The 14,952-nt window shown below is 46.2% G+C and overlaps 1 protein-coding gene across 2 annotated transcripts in view; it reads right to left on the bottom strand.

The window, feature by feature from the left end:
- Positions 1–14,952, bottom strand: part of LOC119168293 (protein unc-79 homolog) — a 101,901-nt gene that overhangs the window by 10,152 nt on the left and 76,797 nt on the right. For both annotated transcript variants that reach the window (XM_075867139.1, XM_075867140.1), the window contains 3 exons: positions 8,267–8,442; positions 5,261–5,450; positions 2,461–2,511 (listed from right to left, as the gene is read on the bottom strand). In XM_075867139.1, coding sequence (XP_075723254.1) covers positions 2,461–2,511; positions 5,261–5,450; positions 8,267–8,442 — 417 coding nt within the window. The remainder of the gene's footprint in view (positions 1–2,460; positions 2,512–5,260; positions 5,451–8,266; positions 8,443–14,952) is intronic.

Genomic DNA, 14,952 nt, shown 5'->3' with positions numbered 1-14,952 from the left:
AGCATGTGCGCGTGCATGTGGCAGCATACCACGGCACCCACAGTAAATATGTAGCTCATGACGTTCAAATCAGCCAATGGCCGCCGACTTTGGGCATGTGGTGCAGTAGTTTGTGTATATGGCATCACTTGTCAAAACAAGAGATTGTGATTTTTAGCTGACCTTGAGAATTTATTTGAAATTCCAGGCTGCGTGCTGCGCTATAGTATTTGACTCGCGTGTTTTTGAGAGCCTTGACTACCGATCGCTAGCGTTTTCTGACCATGCTCAAAAAGTGTTGCAGAGCCCCTTTAATTTCTGAAAGAAATTATCAAAGGAATTAACCCACGATCATTGATGAATATAGGGTCATGCAGTAATACAGCTTCTGGGATGGTCTATTTGAAATCACTCATCGCCTCACACTTGATATGGAAGAGTCAAGACAATTGTGGTCACCAATGACCAACCCTTTCCTTTGGAACTACTTTGGGGCTGAAATAGCAATAGCAGCAATGCCACTTGGTGACACTGAGATTTTCATCTCTTCGTGAAGCAGTATTTTTTACCTAAACGGAACCTGCATACATAAAGTTCGACTTGCATTGTGACAAGCAACGCATGTGGGATAGCAATGCAAGACGAAGAAGTACACAGGACAGGCACTAAACAGACAACAAGCACATATATTGCCATTTATCAGAACTGTACCTCTCTACTTTGCGTTGACACCCTGTTTACATAGCTCGTAGCAATGATGAGCAACCGTCTTGCCTGATTTCGCACTCTGTTGCAGTGTTGACATGCTGTTGAATCTACTAGCTTTCATCACAACAGTGACCAGCTTCAGTCAATGTGCAATGTTCATGAGAGCTCCTTCGGGTATTTAACCCCTTAAGTGCTTTGAAAAAGCAAAGCTCGTCTTGCCTAAACTGTTACCAAACTGCTTTGGACGAGCAGAGCTCGTCCTAGCGAAATAGGTACTCGCCTCTAGCGTTCAGGCGGAGAGTGCGCATTTGCGGTTTATATTGCGTGTCATCCACTAGATGGCAGCGTTTGCTTGAGCATTTAGTTGTTTTTTTTTTGCTACAGCAAGAGCGCGGTCCTTGCATGGAAAGACGGTGTGCGGTGACAGACACCTATGCATAGCTGGCCTGTCAACATGAAAAAGAAGCTACTATTCGGTTCTGTCATCTTTTTCGAGTGATGATGATTGGAGTGCAGACATTTATCGTGTGTCCAGAAGTGAAGACAGTAATGGAGGTGAATTGAGTAGCCCCTTCGCCTATGATGAAGACAGCTAGAACGCCAACATCCCAAATGCTTGCCAGTGAAGTCGCTTTGCGTCATTCCTCATTTTGAAATTTTCCACACAGCTCCGAAGCTTCCCGAGTGAAATACCCCCAGGGTGCTTACCCTACACAAGTAAAGAAAAATGTGACATCTTTAACTGTTTTGTTTATATGGTTTTTAACTTTATTAGCAGCAGGTCTCCTATATATTGTTCAGAATCAAACTTTACTTCATTGATTTGACAAAGTATGCGGTAAAAAAGTTTTTTCAACATCGATTAGCTACATTTTAGTGCAATAAAATTCGAAATCAGCAATGAAAAAATAAGCACTTTTTGAATGGAAATATTTTTAAGAAATTGAGCAGTTAAGGGGTTAAGCTAGTGTGGTCACCATCTTCAATATTTTCATTATTATATGGCTACCTTAACTTTGATGATGATGTTTGATGTTTTGTGGCGCAAGGGTTATTGCATGGCCAAAGAGTGCCAGTTCATGTTACAAGAGATATGGACAATGATTGTGATAAGCGGCTGTATATGGGCCATAAAATTCCTAGCTCTAAGGCGGGTAAAAACATAGAAGTAATAAAAACATGACGATGCCGTGAAAAGTGTGTGGTGTTAATGGATGATAAAAGTTTATGATAATAAAAATGATGATGAACATGTATGGCATTAGGACAAGTACCTACCCTTAACTTTAGCTCTACAAAGTTGTCACTCTTGTGAAAATTTTGCAGAGCTGTCTCTGTTAATTGTGCCTCTTTGCATTAAGCCCGCAGCTAACACATCTCATTGCCACGGTCATGCGCTACAAGTTACTGCCCCTGTGCCCATACAAAACCTTTCGGTGCTTGAATTTTTTTTTCTTTTCGCAGAGCAGTAAACAATTGAAATGACATTTCCCACAGCATCTCCCCTAACAGAAACATTTTGCCCTCGATTTTTGTTTTTTTCACTAAGTAGTAAACGGCTGAAACGAAATTTCCTACAGCATTGCCACTATCGGCTGCCCACCAAACTTTGAGCATAGCATATATCTCGAATGTAAATTCACATCGATCATTGTTACAACAATGCTGGTTAATGTAAAAATGCACTCCTTATGCAACATACCATCACAGGTCTTTCAGAAAGAAAAAAAAAAAACAAGACACAAAACTTGCGAATGCTGGAACTATGCTCACCTGACAGAGGATGAATGCGTGAAAGAGTGAAGACATGTGTAGAACAGAAGCCTGAAAGACGAGACATGAGTTGCAGTTACTAACAGTATATGAAAGACGTGCAAATTCAGGGCACTGTATCAGGCAGAGATCCTGCAGACAGTGAATTTTGTGACCGGTGTGTGACCAAGTAGAGAAACCTCCAAACACGATGTACTGTATTTATTAGACTTGTGCGAATAATTAGGCACTTCACATATTCGAATTTGTTTCTATCTGAATTTAAATTGTAGCAAATTTTGAAGTATTCAAAATAAACGAATAGGCATGTATTATTCCGCGTGTGATTTCTTATAAAAGTGGTTTCACTGCAGTGAAGAAGTGCACTACCATGAATACACTTTTACAAAAAAAGTCCGCACTGTCTCGAAACCTCATTTAAAAGTTAATAAACATATTACCCTCACATCGATAATTTCTTGTTTCTTTAGTTTAAACGCTTGTTATACTGGCTTATATGCTGTAAGTATAATAAATTTTAAAATTTAACATATTTTACAGGTTTTGACCTACCGAAAGTCCTATACTGCTAACCATTCAAAGATGCTTCTACATCTTTTGAACCAAAAAGAATGACATTTGCTCACGCCTTGTTTCAATTTAAAAATAAATATTATGAAGGTTAGTTGGGTCATGACAGATATGCACATTTTTCTTTATAATATGTAATGCATACAATATAAATTTGATTCGAAATTATTCAAACCAAATCACCATTTGCTTCGAGTTCACTTCGAACCTAAAATTTACTATTCGCGCAAGCCAACTATTTGGGTAACACTCAAATTGATAGTTTCTGGTTGTGGGCTGCATGAAAAGAGCAGAACGTCTGCATATGTTTAGCTTTTCTGCAAGCTTTTAATTGTGCAGTTACCTCAAGCAAATAGTAGTTACATATACATGGTTGCATTTCGTATCAGCAATCAACTTTCAGCTTTCAACTTTATATTCTTCCAGTAGAGGCTAGCAGATTCGTCTGGGAGTAAAAGCTGCCTTCAGCCGCTTCAGTGGACCCAAGAGGCATTGTACATGACAGCGCGATAAAGTAAGCATTTTTAGTATAAAAACAAGTATAAATATGACGCCCTTTGGTAAATGCATTACGATAGGATGTGTAACATTCGACAGAGAGATAGTGCTGATGCTTTATTTATTTATTTATCAATATGTTGGCCGAAGGCTGTTACAGGGTGGTTGTGTAACAAAATATGCAAAAAAAAGGGAAAAAATGCAGTCGCAATCGAGGACAGATTAAAGGTACAGTACACGCAAAAGACACAATGGAGTAGTACAGGTTATACAATGATAGAAAAGGTACAATGCAAGCAAGAAGAGCTATAGATACTAGTAAATCCTGGTACCAACAATTTTTCCGCGGTCGTTGAAGGAATCAGCTCTTATACAACAAAAAACGACAGTTTTCTTTAGGTAAATTGAATCCGCAATGTATAGGCTATGTGTCTGCAGTTGAAGTGAAAAGTTTAGTTATCCCAGTTTCAAATTTGCTTACATTGTCTACTGTCAGTAGTTCATGTGGCAGTGAGTTACACTCCTCGATTGTTCTGGGGAAAAACGAGTATTTATGTGAATCTATTCGTGCTGGAATCGGTAGAATATGTTCTTGGTGGCTGCTTCTGACTGTTCGGGACACTCGCTGTTTTATATGTTTTTGGGCATTGAAATTAAACCAGTTACGATGAATAAGATACAGAGTTTTCAATCTAGCTATCCTCCTGTGTTGAGCAAGTAAAGGCAAGTTTAATTTGTTAACCATCTCGCTTATGGAATCAGTTGATCGGTATTTTGATAAGATGAACCTTGCAGCTCTTCTTTGGATTTTTTCAATTCTTTCTATCAGGTTGTTTTTAAAGGGGTCCCAGACGACGCTTGCATACTCTAGAGTAGGACAAACAAGCGTTAAGTACGCAGTTAATTTAGTTTGCTCAGGAGCAAGTTTTAACTTTCGCCTCAAGTACCAGAGCTTTTTTTCAGCTGAGGAGCATATGTTATCTACCTATGTGTGTTTTCGAGTTTAGATCATTGGATATATTAAGTCCGAGGTACTTAAAATGGTTTACACGGCTTAGAGCCCTGTCATCTATATGATATTCGAAGGAGTGTATATTTTTAATTTTAGTGGTTATCGTTATATACATAGTCTTACTGTAGTTTATTTTCATTTTCCACGTATCGCACCAGTCACTAATAATTTTTAATGCAGAATTTAATGCGATTTGATCACTACGGCTGGTACTGCGGCTGGTTACTGGCTTTTTATGAATAGTGAAGTAATAAAGCAGAAAACAAGGTCACCTTTTATATGTATAAATATAAATGAATATGCATGTTTACAAGTTAACAAAATACATCTTGAATTTTTTTTGCAGGAGAAATTATCGCATGAACACAAATATTTAGAGTTTTTGTAAATTACATTTAGAAAAGTGAAACTAATATTTGCCGTGAAGGCATGATACAAATTAAGGTTCAAGATTCCTGAGATGTACAGGTATGTCATGGTGTTGTAAGGTTGCTATTGATTTAACAATATTTCTATGTTATTTCCTTGCAATATTAAATATTTTAAAAAGCAGTATTTGTAATATCGACCTACCCATATGACACGAAACTTTTATGAAACGTTTTTCTTATGTGACAAAATACCAGTCTTTTGTCACTCTGCATGGCACATGACACAAAGCCTAATTTGCTTATAACTTTTCTTGGAGATTACTGCTAGAAGCGTTACTGGTATGCTTGCCTTGGATTGCTCTGCAAATCCAGCGAGGATGACTTGGATGTGGTCGGCTATGTGGCCGTTGGCTTCCAGCGGTATGGGCTGGCACACGAGGTTTGCAGTGTTGCCGAGGAGGGCGCTGTGCATTAGTGCTCCGACCAGGAGCCACGATAGCAGCCGGATGTGGGCAACGCAGTCGATGAACTCCTTGGGGCTGTGCGAGATGCCCATCACATTAGACTCCCGTTAGAGTGTGTAAGAATGGGGGAGTGTGTCCACTGTATCGGGCGGCAAGCGGCGCGGGTGAAGCAAAATGCGCGGAAAATTTACGGTGGCACTGCAGTCGCCTTCACCTGAAGCTCCCGCTCATCTATGTTGGGCCACTGGAGCAGTGACCGGCAGCGCCCGTAGTTACTGCGAGAGCGCCGAGCTGTCATCTGCCCGGCGTGGCATCGTCTGCGTGCTGCTCGCAAGTTGTTTTTACCGTTTGTTCGCTAGCTACTTTCAACCTTGTTAGTGCGAAAAAAAGAGTCGAACGCAGTGAAGCTAGCCCTGCTGCTATTAGCCACTTGCAGGGTGTTTAGCAAAATTAACGTAGTGCCTCCCATTACTTGAATTATTCGCCAGACTTGGTGCGACACCGTCTATGGCTTCGCACAAATGCTGCGGGACACGCTTGAGACGCGACTGATGCGTGGGACAGCTGGCGACGGCGAAGCAGCCATCGCCTGCCACCACACGTGGCCGTAAGTATGGCAACATCAACGGTAACCATAGTAACCTTCAGGTGAAGGCAACGAAGGTGCCAACTGAATTTTCAGAAAAAAAATTATTCAGCGCTTGTGTGGACTTACTCCCCAATTCTAGAACACTCTACTCCCGTCATACGAAACCTAAAGGAACCGGGAATATCTCTTTCTTTCAAAAGGAGTTCCATTCACTAAGCGATAAACAGGGGTGCGAAATTCAGGTATGAAACCAATCATGCTGAAAGCAGTTGTTCCGTTTAAGCAGCAGTTCCATTGATCAGATTTTCGTTTACTGGGAGTCTACTGTACTTTGTTGTTGTAGGCGTTTGGTAGATCTCAGTGGACCTCATAATGTGCACTCATATTAATAGGTGCTGAGATTTTGTGTGCCAAAACCATCACATGATCACGAGACATGCAGTAGTGGGGGACTCCGGACTATGTTTCGACCCCCGGGGGTTCTTCAAGGTGCAGATAAATTTAAGTACACAGCTGTTCTCAGAATCAAACACGCGTCCTTGGGCTGAGCAACACGACATCCTCTGTGCTAAGCTACCACCGCGGGTTATGAGCTCATATTGCTTTATGCATAATACCTCAGTGCTTGTCGCATGACAAAAGCTCCTTTTACACAAAGTTTTGTTAATTTATGCTACTGTTTATTTACACTGTCAAATTTAGCGTAAAATATACGGAAATGTGGAAAGTGCTGACATTGTTTTCAATTTACAGCAACATAGTTTTAACTTATGTGCTTTTTGTGACTAAAAGACTAAAAGTCTGACATATTAGAGCCCTATTGAAAAAAAAAAAACCTCTCTTTCAATTCTCTTTTTCTTCAGGTCAGTGGGGTAGCATTGCTGCACTGAGGAGGACCAAGTTCCCAGAGCAGTAGCAACTCAATACAGAGGAACCCCGATTATACAACTTTCAGTGGACAACGAAAAACTGTCGTATAATTCGGGCGTCGTATAATCAAATAACTAAGAATACCCCTATAGCAATGACATTCAGCCTTGCCCCAAAAAATGGGTATAGACTACCTGAGTAAGCCCACGGCACGACCTTGTGGCTCTGTTAGCAAGGTAAATTAAATTATTCTTGCCAGTGACAGCTAATGGCAGCGTAACTTGGTTGAAAGAGGTGTGAGTGAATCTCTATTCTCAAGTTTAAAAAGAATTGAATCCAACGCACATCTTTCTACGGATAAATAGAGTCCGAAAATTGCCTGCGTGTGTAAACAAAATTAAAACAGTGTTGCCAATAGCCTCCGCTCAGAAGAGTCAGACACAGTGTCATCGCTATCACATCACAGCGACCGACTACGAGTGTGCGTAGAATGCCTTCGTGTGCGACTGAGCTATGCACATTGTAACTTGTGGTTTTGTGAAGTGCAACTAGTGATGTCCCGCTGTTAATATGAATGCCGACGTCAAGTGAAAGTGATCTTTCACAGTGAAAACAGCTGCGTCGCGCCCTTATGCGTCCGCAAGCCTGTGACTGCGACAAAGGCAGGAGATCAGCTGTATGTCGACCAGAAAATGTTTCCATGGACCGAAAACGTGAAAATATCAGCTTTTTGACTGGCCGGAGCTAGTTTGCGTGGACAGAGCTTGACTAGGTAGCGACCCCAGATACGTGCACACGCGTTTGCGGCGTGTGTAGAAGCACACCAACTTCCATGAGAATAAATTTTCCATTCTAAGAAGACATCTGTCTCGCTCTCTACTTTTCTAATCGTCAACGTAGGAGAACGCAAGTTTATATTTCGCACTTGTGAATATTTGGTCCACGCTTGATTCAAGTAAAGATATTCTTGTTTCTTTTGAACGAAATCTGAATGTCTTCGTAAGATGCGGGGTTGCCTTAAAACTGCGTCGTAGAACCAAGGTTTTTGATACATTATTCCTAAGGGGATTTTGCCGGGACCTAACCGATTCATCATAAAATGCGGGTCTTAGTGAAACCGGGGGACGAAATCGAAGTTCCCCTGTATTTACGTGTAAAATGGTCAGTTGTGCTGAATGCTTTGAGAAGACATTAAGGGCAAGTACAAGAAAGAATTTTAAATTAGAGAACAGAAAGAAGAAAAAGCATGGACAGGGAAGATCATCTCTCTCTTCTTTCCATATTACTTAATTTAGCAGTCAGCTTCGTACAAATACCATGTCAACTAGCCCAGGACTGCGTGATTATAGCGCTGTACACCCTCTCACGAGACACCTCATAGATGCGCTGTGACACATTGAAAACAAGTGAACGCTCATAGACCAATAAGTACCCTTGCTGCAGTGAAGATGGCGGGTGGTACAGCCAGGGCAGGTACTTCCCAATTGCACGGTTATCCCTGCCGTTTCCCCGTGTGATCTCTAGGGCCAGGTATTGGGCCATGCCCGCTTTCACCTGGCCTCCTAAGGTCTCCTCGTTCAGGCGACTCGCCGTGCCATGGAAGTTGCTCTGCATCATGTTAAAAATTAGAAACAGAGGTTGAATCATTGCTATGACGTTGCTTTGGGCAAAAAAATGACACACCACGATAGGATGTATGGGTAGTCTATAGTCAGTCACAACCTAAAAATAAATGAGAGCTCCCCCCACTTCCATCACTGTTGCACCATGTCAAGTCCTTTCCCCATCTTTCAGGTAGTTGATATTCTTATAAAGACATGTGTTTGTTGAGCTGCTCATAACTTGAAAACTTGAAACATTTGGCGAATTTTGCAAGATATTTTGACATCACTCCTTGGCCAAAGGTCATATTTCAGGCAGGAATGAAAAAACATTAGCTTTTGATATGCGTGATATAAACACTAGCACAGAAAAAGTAGAAAAGAAGCTAGCTTGCACGAGTCTCAGACAAGGCGATTGACAAGCGCACAGTGGTTTTGCTGGTAGAGCTTGCATTTATTCTTAATCTGTAACCAGATATAGCTGGTCTTGCATTATCAATAAAGATTACCAGAACAACAAAATACGAAGAAAAGTGAATTAGAGCTACCAAAAAAGGGGGAAAAAATATGAGGATCCCTTAAGCTTCTGTTTTAAGACTTGAATGCGATAGCCATACCTTTTCTATAGTGTGTATTTCAGACACTTATTGCGTGAAATCGTTTCGAACTTGTTATGCACCCATGTGACCTTAAGGGAATAGGCGCAGTAATGTGTGTGCTATTTGTACCGGGTGATCGGCTTTAACCCATGAAGTTATTATGAGAATCGCATGTTCTGAGGCTCAATGGCAATGTAAGTTTGTACCACAAATTATTACTGCAATATTTCATGTTGTATTACGAAGCATGTCTACAGGACGCGCGTGTTCGTAAATCAAAAAAGCTCCATTCACTGACTGATTGATCTGACATGTGGGGTTTAACATCCCAAAACCACCATATTGTCACGGGGTCGTGACGTGGCCAAAGAGAGAAAACTTCGTGTTGGGATTTAACTGTTTATTTGGGCGAACCTGTGCCCGGTAAAGGGAAAGTCTAATTACAGCAGCAGTCTTGCACAGATTGCAGTCTCGGACTGATAGCGGCGAACGCAGCGTCGGCCTTCGATCAACAACTGACAAGCGGCGAAGCGCGTCGGCATTTATACCCTTGCGTTCGAATGTTCTAGCGTTATCGCTGGCGGTGGTGTAGGTTCCAGAACAATCTGTACCGTTCGCACAGTGGGCGTGATCTTATCGAAATGATCTACTACAGTCCGGAACCTTCTCGAAACCTGCAGGCGCGGTTTGCGCCGAGAATCGTGTGGTGTTTCGGAACGATAACAAAAACTTGTGAAATGGAACGTGGCATTGCCCCCCTCTGAAAAAAGGCATCGTCCCGATGCTTTAACTAAAGATGAAGGTACAATAATAATGCAAGAAAGTACAATGAATAAATTACGATACAACAATAATACAAAAAAACACTGGTTCAGTTTGTTAACGCGCATGAAACGGCTTGAGGCGCGCGACATGGACGACTTCAGGTCGCGATCGGCGTCGTTGAGAGTTCGTGATGCCATCGGGGACAACCTCGTAATCAAGTGGGCCGAGACGTCGAACCACCCTGTACGGTCCGAAGTACCGTCGGAGAAGCTTTTCACTTAGTTCTTGTCGGCGTATCGGCGTCCACACCCAAACACGTTCACCAGGCTGGTATTCCACGAAGCGCCGTCGAAGGTTGTAACGGTGGGTGTCGGTCGTGTCTGTTGATTCTTGATACGGAGACGCGCAAGTTGTCGGGCTTCTTCGGCGCGTTGAAGGTACTCGCTCACATCGAGGTTTTCTTCGTCGGTGACGTTGGGTAACATGGCATCGAGGGTTGTTGCCGGGCTCCTTCCGTAGACCAATTTGTATGGAGATATCTGCGTCGTCTCCTGCACCGCCGTGTTGTATGCGAAGGTCACATACGGAAGAATGGCGTCCCATGTCTTGTGTTCGACATCGACGTACATTGACAGCATGTCGGCGATCGTCTTGTTAAGACGCTCGGTGAGGCCGTTGGTCTGTGGGTGGTACGCTGTCGTCCGGCGGTGGTTTGTTTGGCTGTATGCCAAGATCGCTTGAGTTAAGTCGGCAGTGAATGCCGTTCCTCTGTCGGTGATAAGGACCTCCGGGGCGCCGTGACGTAGGACGATATTTTCGACGAAAAACTTAGCTACCTCGGATGCACTGCCTTTTGGCAGGGCTTTTGTCTCGGCGTAGCGGGTGAGGTAGTCGGTAGCTACCACGATCCACTTGTTTCCGAAAGCCGACGTCGGGAACGGCCCCAGTAGGTCCATACCAATCTGCTGGAAAGGTCGGCAAGGTGGATCAATTGGCTGCAGAAGTCCCGCTGGCCTTGTCGGCGGTGTCTTGCGTCGCTGACAGTCCCGGCATGTCCTCACATAACGAGTGACGTCGGTGGTAAGACGTGGCCAGTAGTACCTTTCTTGTATCCTCGCGAGCGTGCGGGAAACACCGAGGTGCCCTGCCGTCGGATCGTCGTGCAGGGCCTGCAGGAGTTCTGGTCGCAGAGCTGAAGGCACCACAAGGAGGTACTTAGCTCGAAGCGGTGAAAAGTTTTTCTTTTGTAGAAGACCGTTTCGTAGAAAGAACGACGCAAGTGCGCGCTTGAATACCTTCGGGACTTCGGTGGTCCTGCCTTCGAGGTATTCTATTAGGGCTTTAAGTTCCGGGTCGGCCCGCTGTCGTTCAGCGAAGTCGTCGGTAGTTATCGTTCCCAAGAAGTAGTCGTCATCCGAGTCGTCGGGTAGCGGTTGGTCGACAGGCGCACGAGAGAGACAGTCAGCGTCGGAGTGTTTTTTGCCGGACTTGTAAATGACAGTAATGTCATATTCTTGAAGTCTCAGGCTCCATCGTGCGAGGCGACCTGAAGGGTCCTTCAAGGTGGCTAGCCAACACAAGGCGTGGTGGTCGCTCACAACTTTGAAGGGCCTGCCGTAGAGGTAGGGGCGAAATTTCGACGTAGCCCAGATGATGGCGAGGCACTCCTTTTCTGTTGTGGAATAATTTGCTTCTGCTTTGGATAGCGATCGGCTGGCGTAACTAATAACCCTTTCAAGTCCGTCAGCCCTCTGCACAAGAACGGCGCCAAGACCTACGCTGCTTGCGTCAGTATGTATTTCTGTCTCGGCGAATTCGTCGAAATGGGCAAGTAACGGAGGCGTCTGGAGGCGATGTTTAAGCTCCTGGAAAGCGTGTTCCTGTGGCGTTTCCCACTTGAACTCCGAGTCGGACTTGGTAAGGTTAGTGAGAGGATCGGCGATGCGGGCGAAGTTTTTCACGAACCGCCTATAATAGGCGCACAGGCCCAGAAATCGGCGCACGGCTTTCGTGTCAGTGGGCGGCGGGAAGTCGGCGATGGCGGCTGTTTTCCGTGGATCGGGACGAACTCCAGACTTGCTGATAACGTGCCCCGGAAACAAGAGCTCCTCATACGCAAATCTGCACTTTTCTGGCTTCAGTGTGAGTCCGGATGTCTTGATGGCTTGAAGTACAGCTTCAAGGCGCCGAAGATGCTCGTCGAAACTCGAGGAAAACACGACGACGTCGTCCAAGTACACAAGGCAAGTCTGCCACTTCAATCCTGCCAGTACTGTATCCATAACGCGTTGAAAAGTTGCAGGCGCTGAGCAAAGGCCGAAGGGCATCACCTTAAACTCGAAGAGGCCGTCCGGTGTTATAAACGCCGTCTTCTCTCGGTCTCTTTCGTCGACTTCGATTTGCCAATAGCCAGTCTTGAGGTCCATTGACGAGAAGTACTTGGCGTTATGGAGCCGATCAAGGGCGTCGTCTATTCGTGGGAGAGGATACACGTCCTTTCTTGTGATTTTGTTCAGGCGGCGATAATCGACGCAGAAACGTAGGGTCCCATCCTTTTTCTTCACTAACACCACGGGGGATGCCCACGGACTCTTGGACGGCTGGATAATGTCATCTCGCAGCATTTCATCAACTTGTCTCTTCATTGCCTCACGTTCTCGCGTCGAAACCCTGTACGGACTCTGACGGAGTGGTCTGGCATTTTCTTCGGTTATGATTCGATGTTTCGTGATTGGGGTCTGCCGAATTTTCAATGACGACGAAAAGCAATCTTCGTATTGCAGGAGCAGGGCCTTGAGCTGTTCTTGCTTATCGTTCGGAAGTCTGGGATTGACGTCGAAAGCTATGGGAGGGGCTTGGTTCCTCTGAGCAGGTTCCGCAGAATCGGCGAGGGCGAAAGCACTGGTGGCTTCGACAATTTCTTCGATGTATGCGACCGTTGTTCCTTTGTTCACATGTTTGTACTCATTGCTGAAATTCGTGAGCATAACCGTTGCTTTGCCTCCCCGCAGCTCTGCAATTCCTCTTGCGACGCAAATATTTCGGGTGACCAACAGATGCTGACTGCCTTCAACGACGCCTTCCAAGTCAGGTGATTTAGGAGCGCCGACTGAAATAATGACGCTTGAGCGAGGCGGAATGGTGACTTGTTCTTCCAGCACATTCAAGGCATGGTGTCCTGACGGCGTGCGCAGCGGTAGTGCTTCTTCTGTGGATAACGTTATCGACCTTGTTTTTAGGTTGATGACAGCACCATGGAGGCATAAGAAGTCCATGCCAAGGATGACATCTCTCGAGCAACGCTGTAGGACTACGAAGTCTGTAGGATAAATACGTCCGTTTATGGTGACTCTCGCTGTGCAGATTCCTGCAGGCGTTACGAGATGACCTCCGGCTGTGCGGATTTCAGGGCCTTTCCAAGCTGTCCTAACTTTCTTTAACTTCGCGGCGAACGACCCACTGATGACAGAATAGTCGGCTCCAGTATCGACGAGAGCAGTCACACTGTGGCCGTCGATAAGAACGTCGAGGTCGCTAGTTCGCCGTCTCGCATTACAGTTAGGGCGTGGCGTCGGGTCACGGCTGCGTCGGCTTGTTCCGCTGCTTCCATGTTGCGTCGTCCGGCCACCTTCGGTAAGTGAGCTTTTGCCTTCAGGGCTTTTCCTGGTTGGGGTTGTGTTCAAAAAGCTCCGTCGCGTCGGCGTCGTCGTCGGAGGATCTTCGGTAGTTCGTCGCACAGCAACCGCACCTCCATCGGTTGCTGCCCTTAGTTTCCCGGATACGGGCTAGGAGACCGGCCCCGCGTTGGGCCAGAGTACTGCCGGGGGTGCGGTGACATGCGGCGGCTGGGCGACGGCGAACGGGAAGGGCTTCGTGGTGTCCATTGAGTTCCTGCCAGGTAGTCGGCGATGTCACGTGGCCGATCTCCTGGCTGCGGACGCGGTGCATTGACGGCGAAGCCACGTAGTCCCATCTGTCGGTACTGGCAACGGCGGTATGTGTGCCCGGCCTCGCCGCAGTGGTAGCAGAGCGGGCGGTTGTCAGGTGCACGCCAAACGTCCGTTTTTCTCGGTGCACTGCTCTGGCCCGCTGGGGAACGGTAGAACGTCGGTTGGGGTGGTGGCGGCGGTGGCGTCTGGCGACGGAAGTGTGACGGGGCGGCGTTTTGGCGTGGACGGGGAGGAGCGTTGTGGCGCACTGCAGCGGCGTAGCTCATAGTTTCTGGCTCGGGCGGCGGTGTTTCGGGAATTCGAAGCGATTGCCGGACTTCTTCTCGCACAATGTCGGCGATCGAATCCACTTGAGGCTGCGCCGAAGGCAACAGTTTGCGCAGCTCTTCCCGCACGATCGCTCGGATCGTTTCACGCAGGTCGTCGGAGTCACTGGCTTGAGCAGCAGCGCATTCTGGAGTCAGGCGACGATTATACTGTCTGGTGCGCATGTCCAGCGTTTTTTCGATGGTGGTCGCCTCGGATACAAATTCTTGGACGGTGTTCGGTGGATTCCTCATTAGTCCCGCGAAGAGCTCCTGTTTGACCCCTCGCATGAGGAAACGAACTTTCTTTTCCTCAGGCATGTCTGGGTCAGCGTGACGGAATAGGCGGGTCATCTCCTCTGTGAAAATTCCAACCTTTTCGTTTGGTAGCTGAACCCGGGTCTCGAGTAGAGCAGCGGCCCTCTCTTTGCGAGCGACGCTTGCGAACGTTTGAAGAAATGCGCCGCAGAAGACATCCCACGTTCGGAGCGTGGACTCCCGATTCTCTAGCCAGGTCCTTGCGGTGTCTTCCAGGTAGAAGTACACACGACGGAGCTTTTCTTCGTTGTCCCAGTGGTTGAGGGCGGCCACACGGTCGTATGTTTCTAGCCAGGTTTCCGGGTCTTCAAACGATGAGCCATGGAACGTTGGTGGTTCCCTGGGTTGATGAATGACGATCGCGGGCTGGGACGCTCCGGTTGTCATTGTCGCTGCAGTCGAGGTCATGGTCTTGGTCTTCCGCGCCTTGTCTTGTAGCAGGCCGTACTCCGGTGGGAGACCTTGCTGTCGGCGGCTCGTTCGCTGCTCTTGGTTGGCGTCGGTGTCTTCTCCGCGAAGGGGGCTGGGTTCACGGCTTGACGGGGGCGTCCGGTACATGAACGAAGCAGCACCTCCACCA

The sequence above is a fragment of the Rhipicephalus microplus genome, chromosome 6 (assembly GCF_043290135.1).
Source record: "Rhipicephalus microplus isolate Deutch F79 chromosome 6, USDA_Rmic, whole genome shotgun sequence".
Lineage (NCBI taxonomy): Eukaryota > Metazoa > Arthropoda > Arachnida > Ixodida > Ixodidae > Rhipicephalus > Rhipicephalus microplus.
This window is presented reverse-complemented; position numbering and strand designations above follow the sequence as displayed.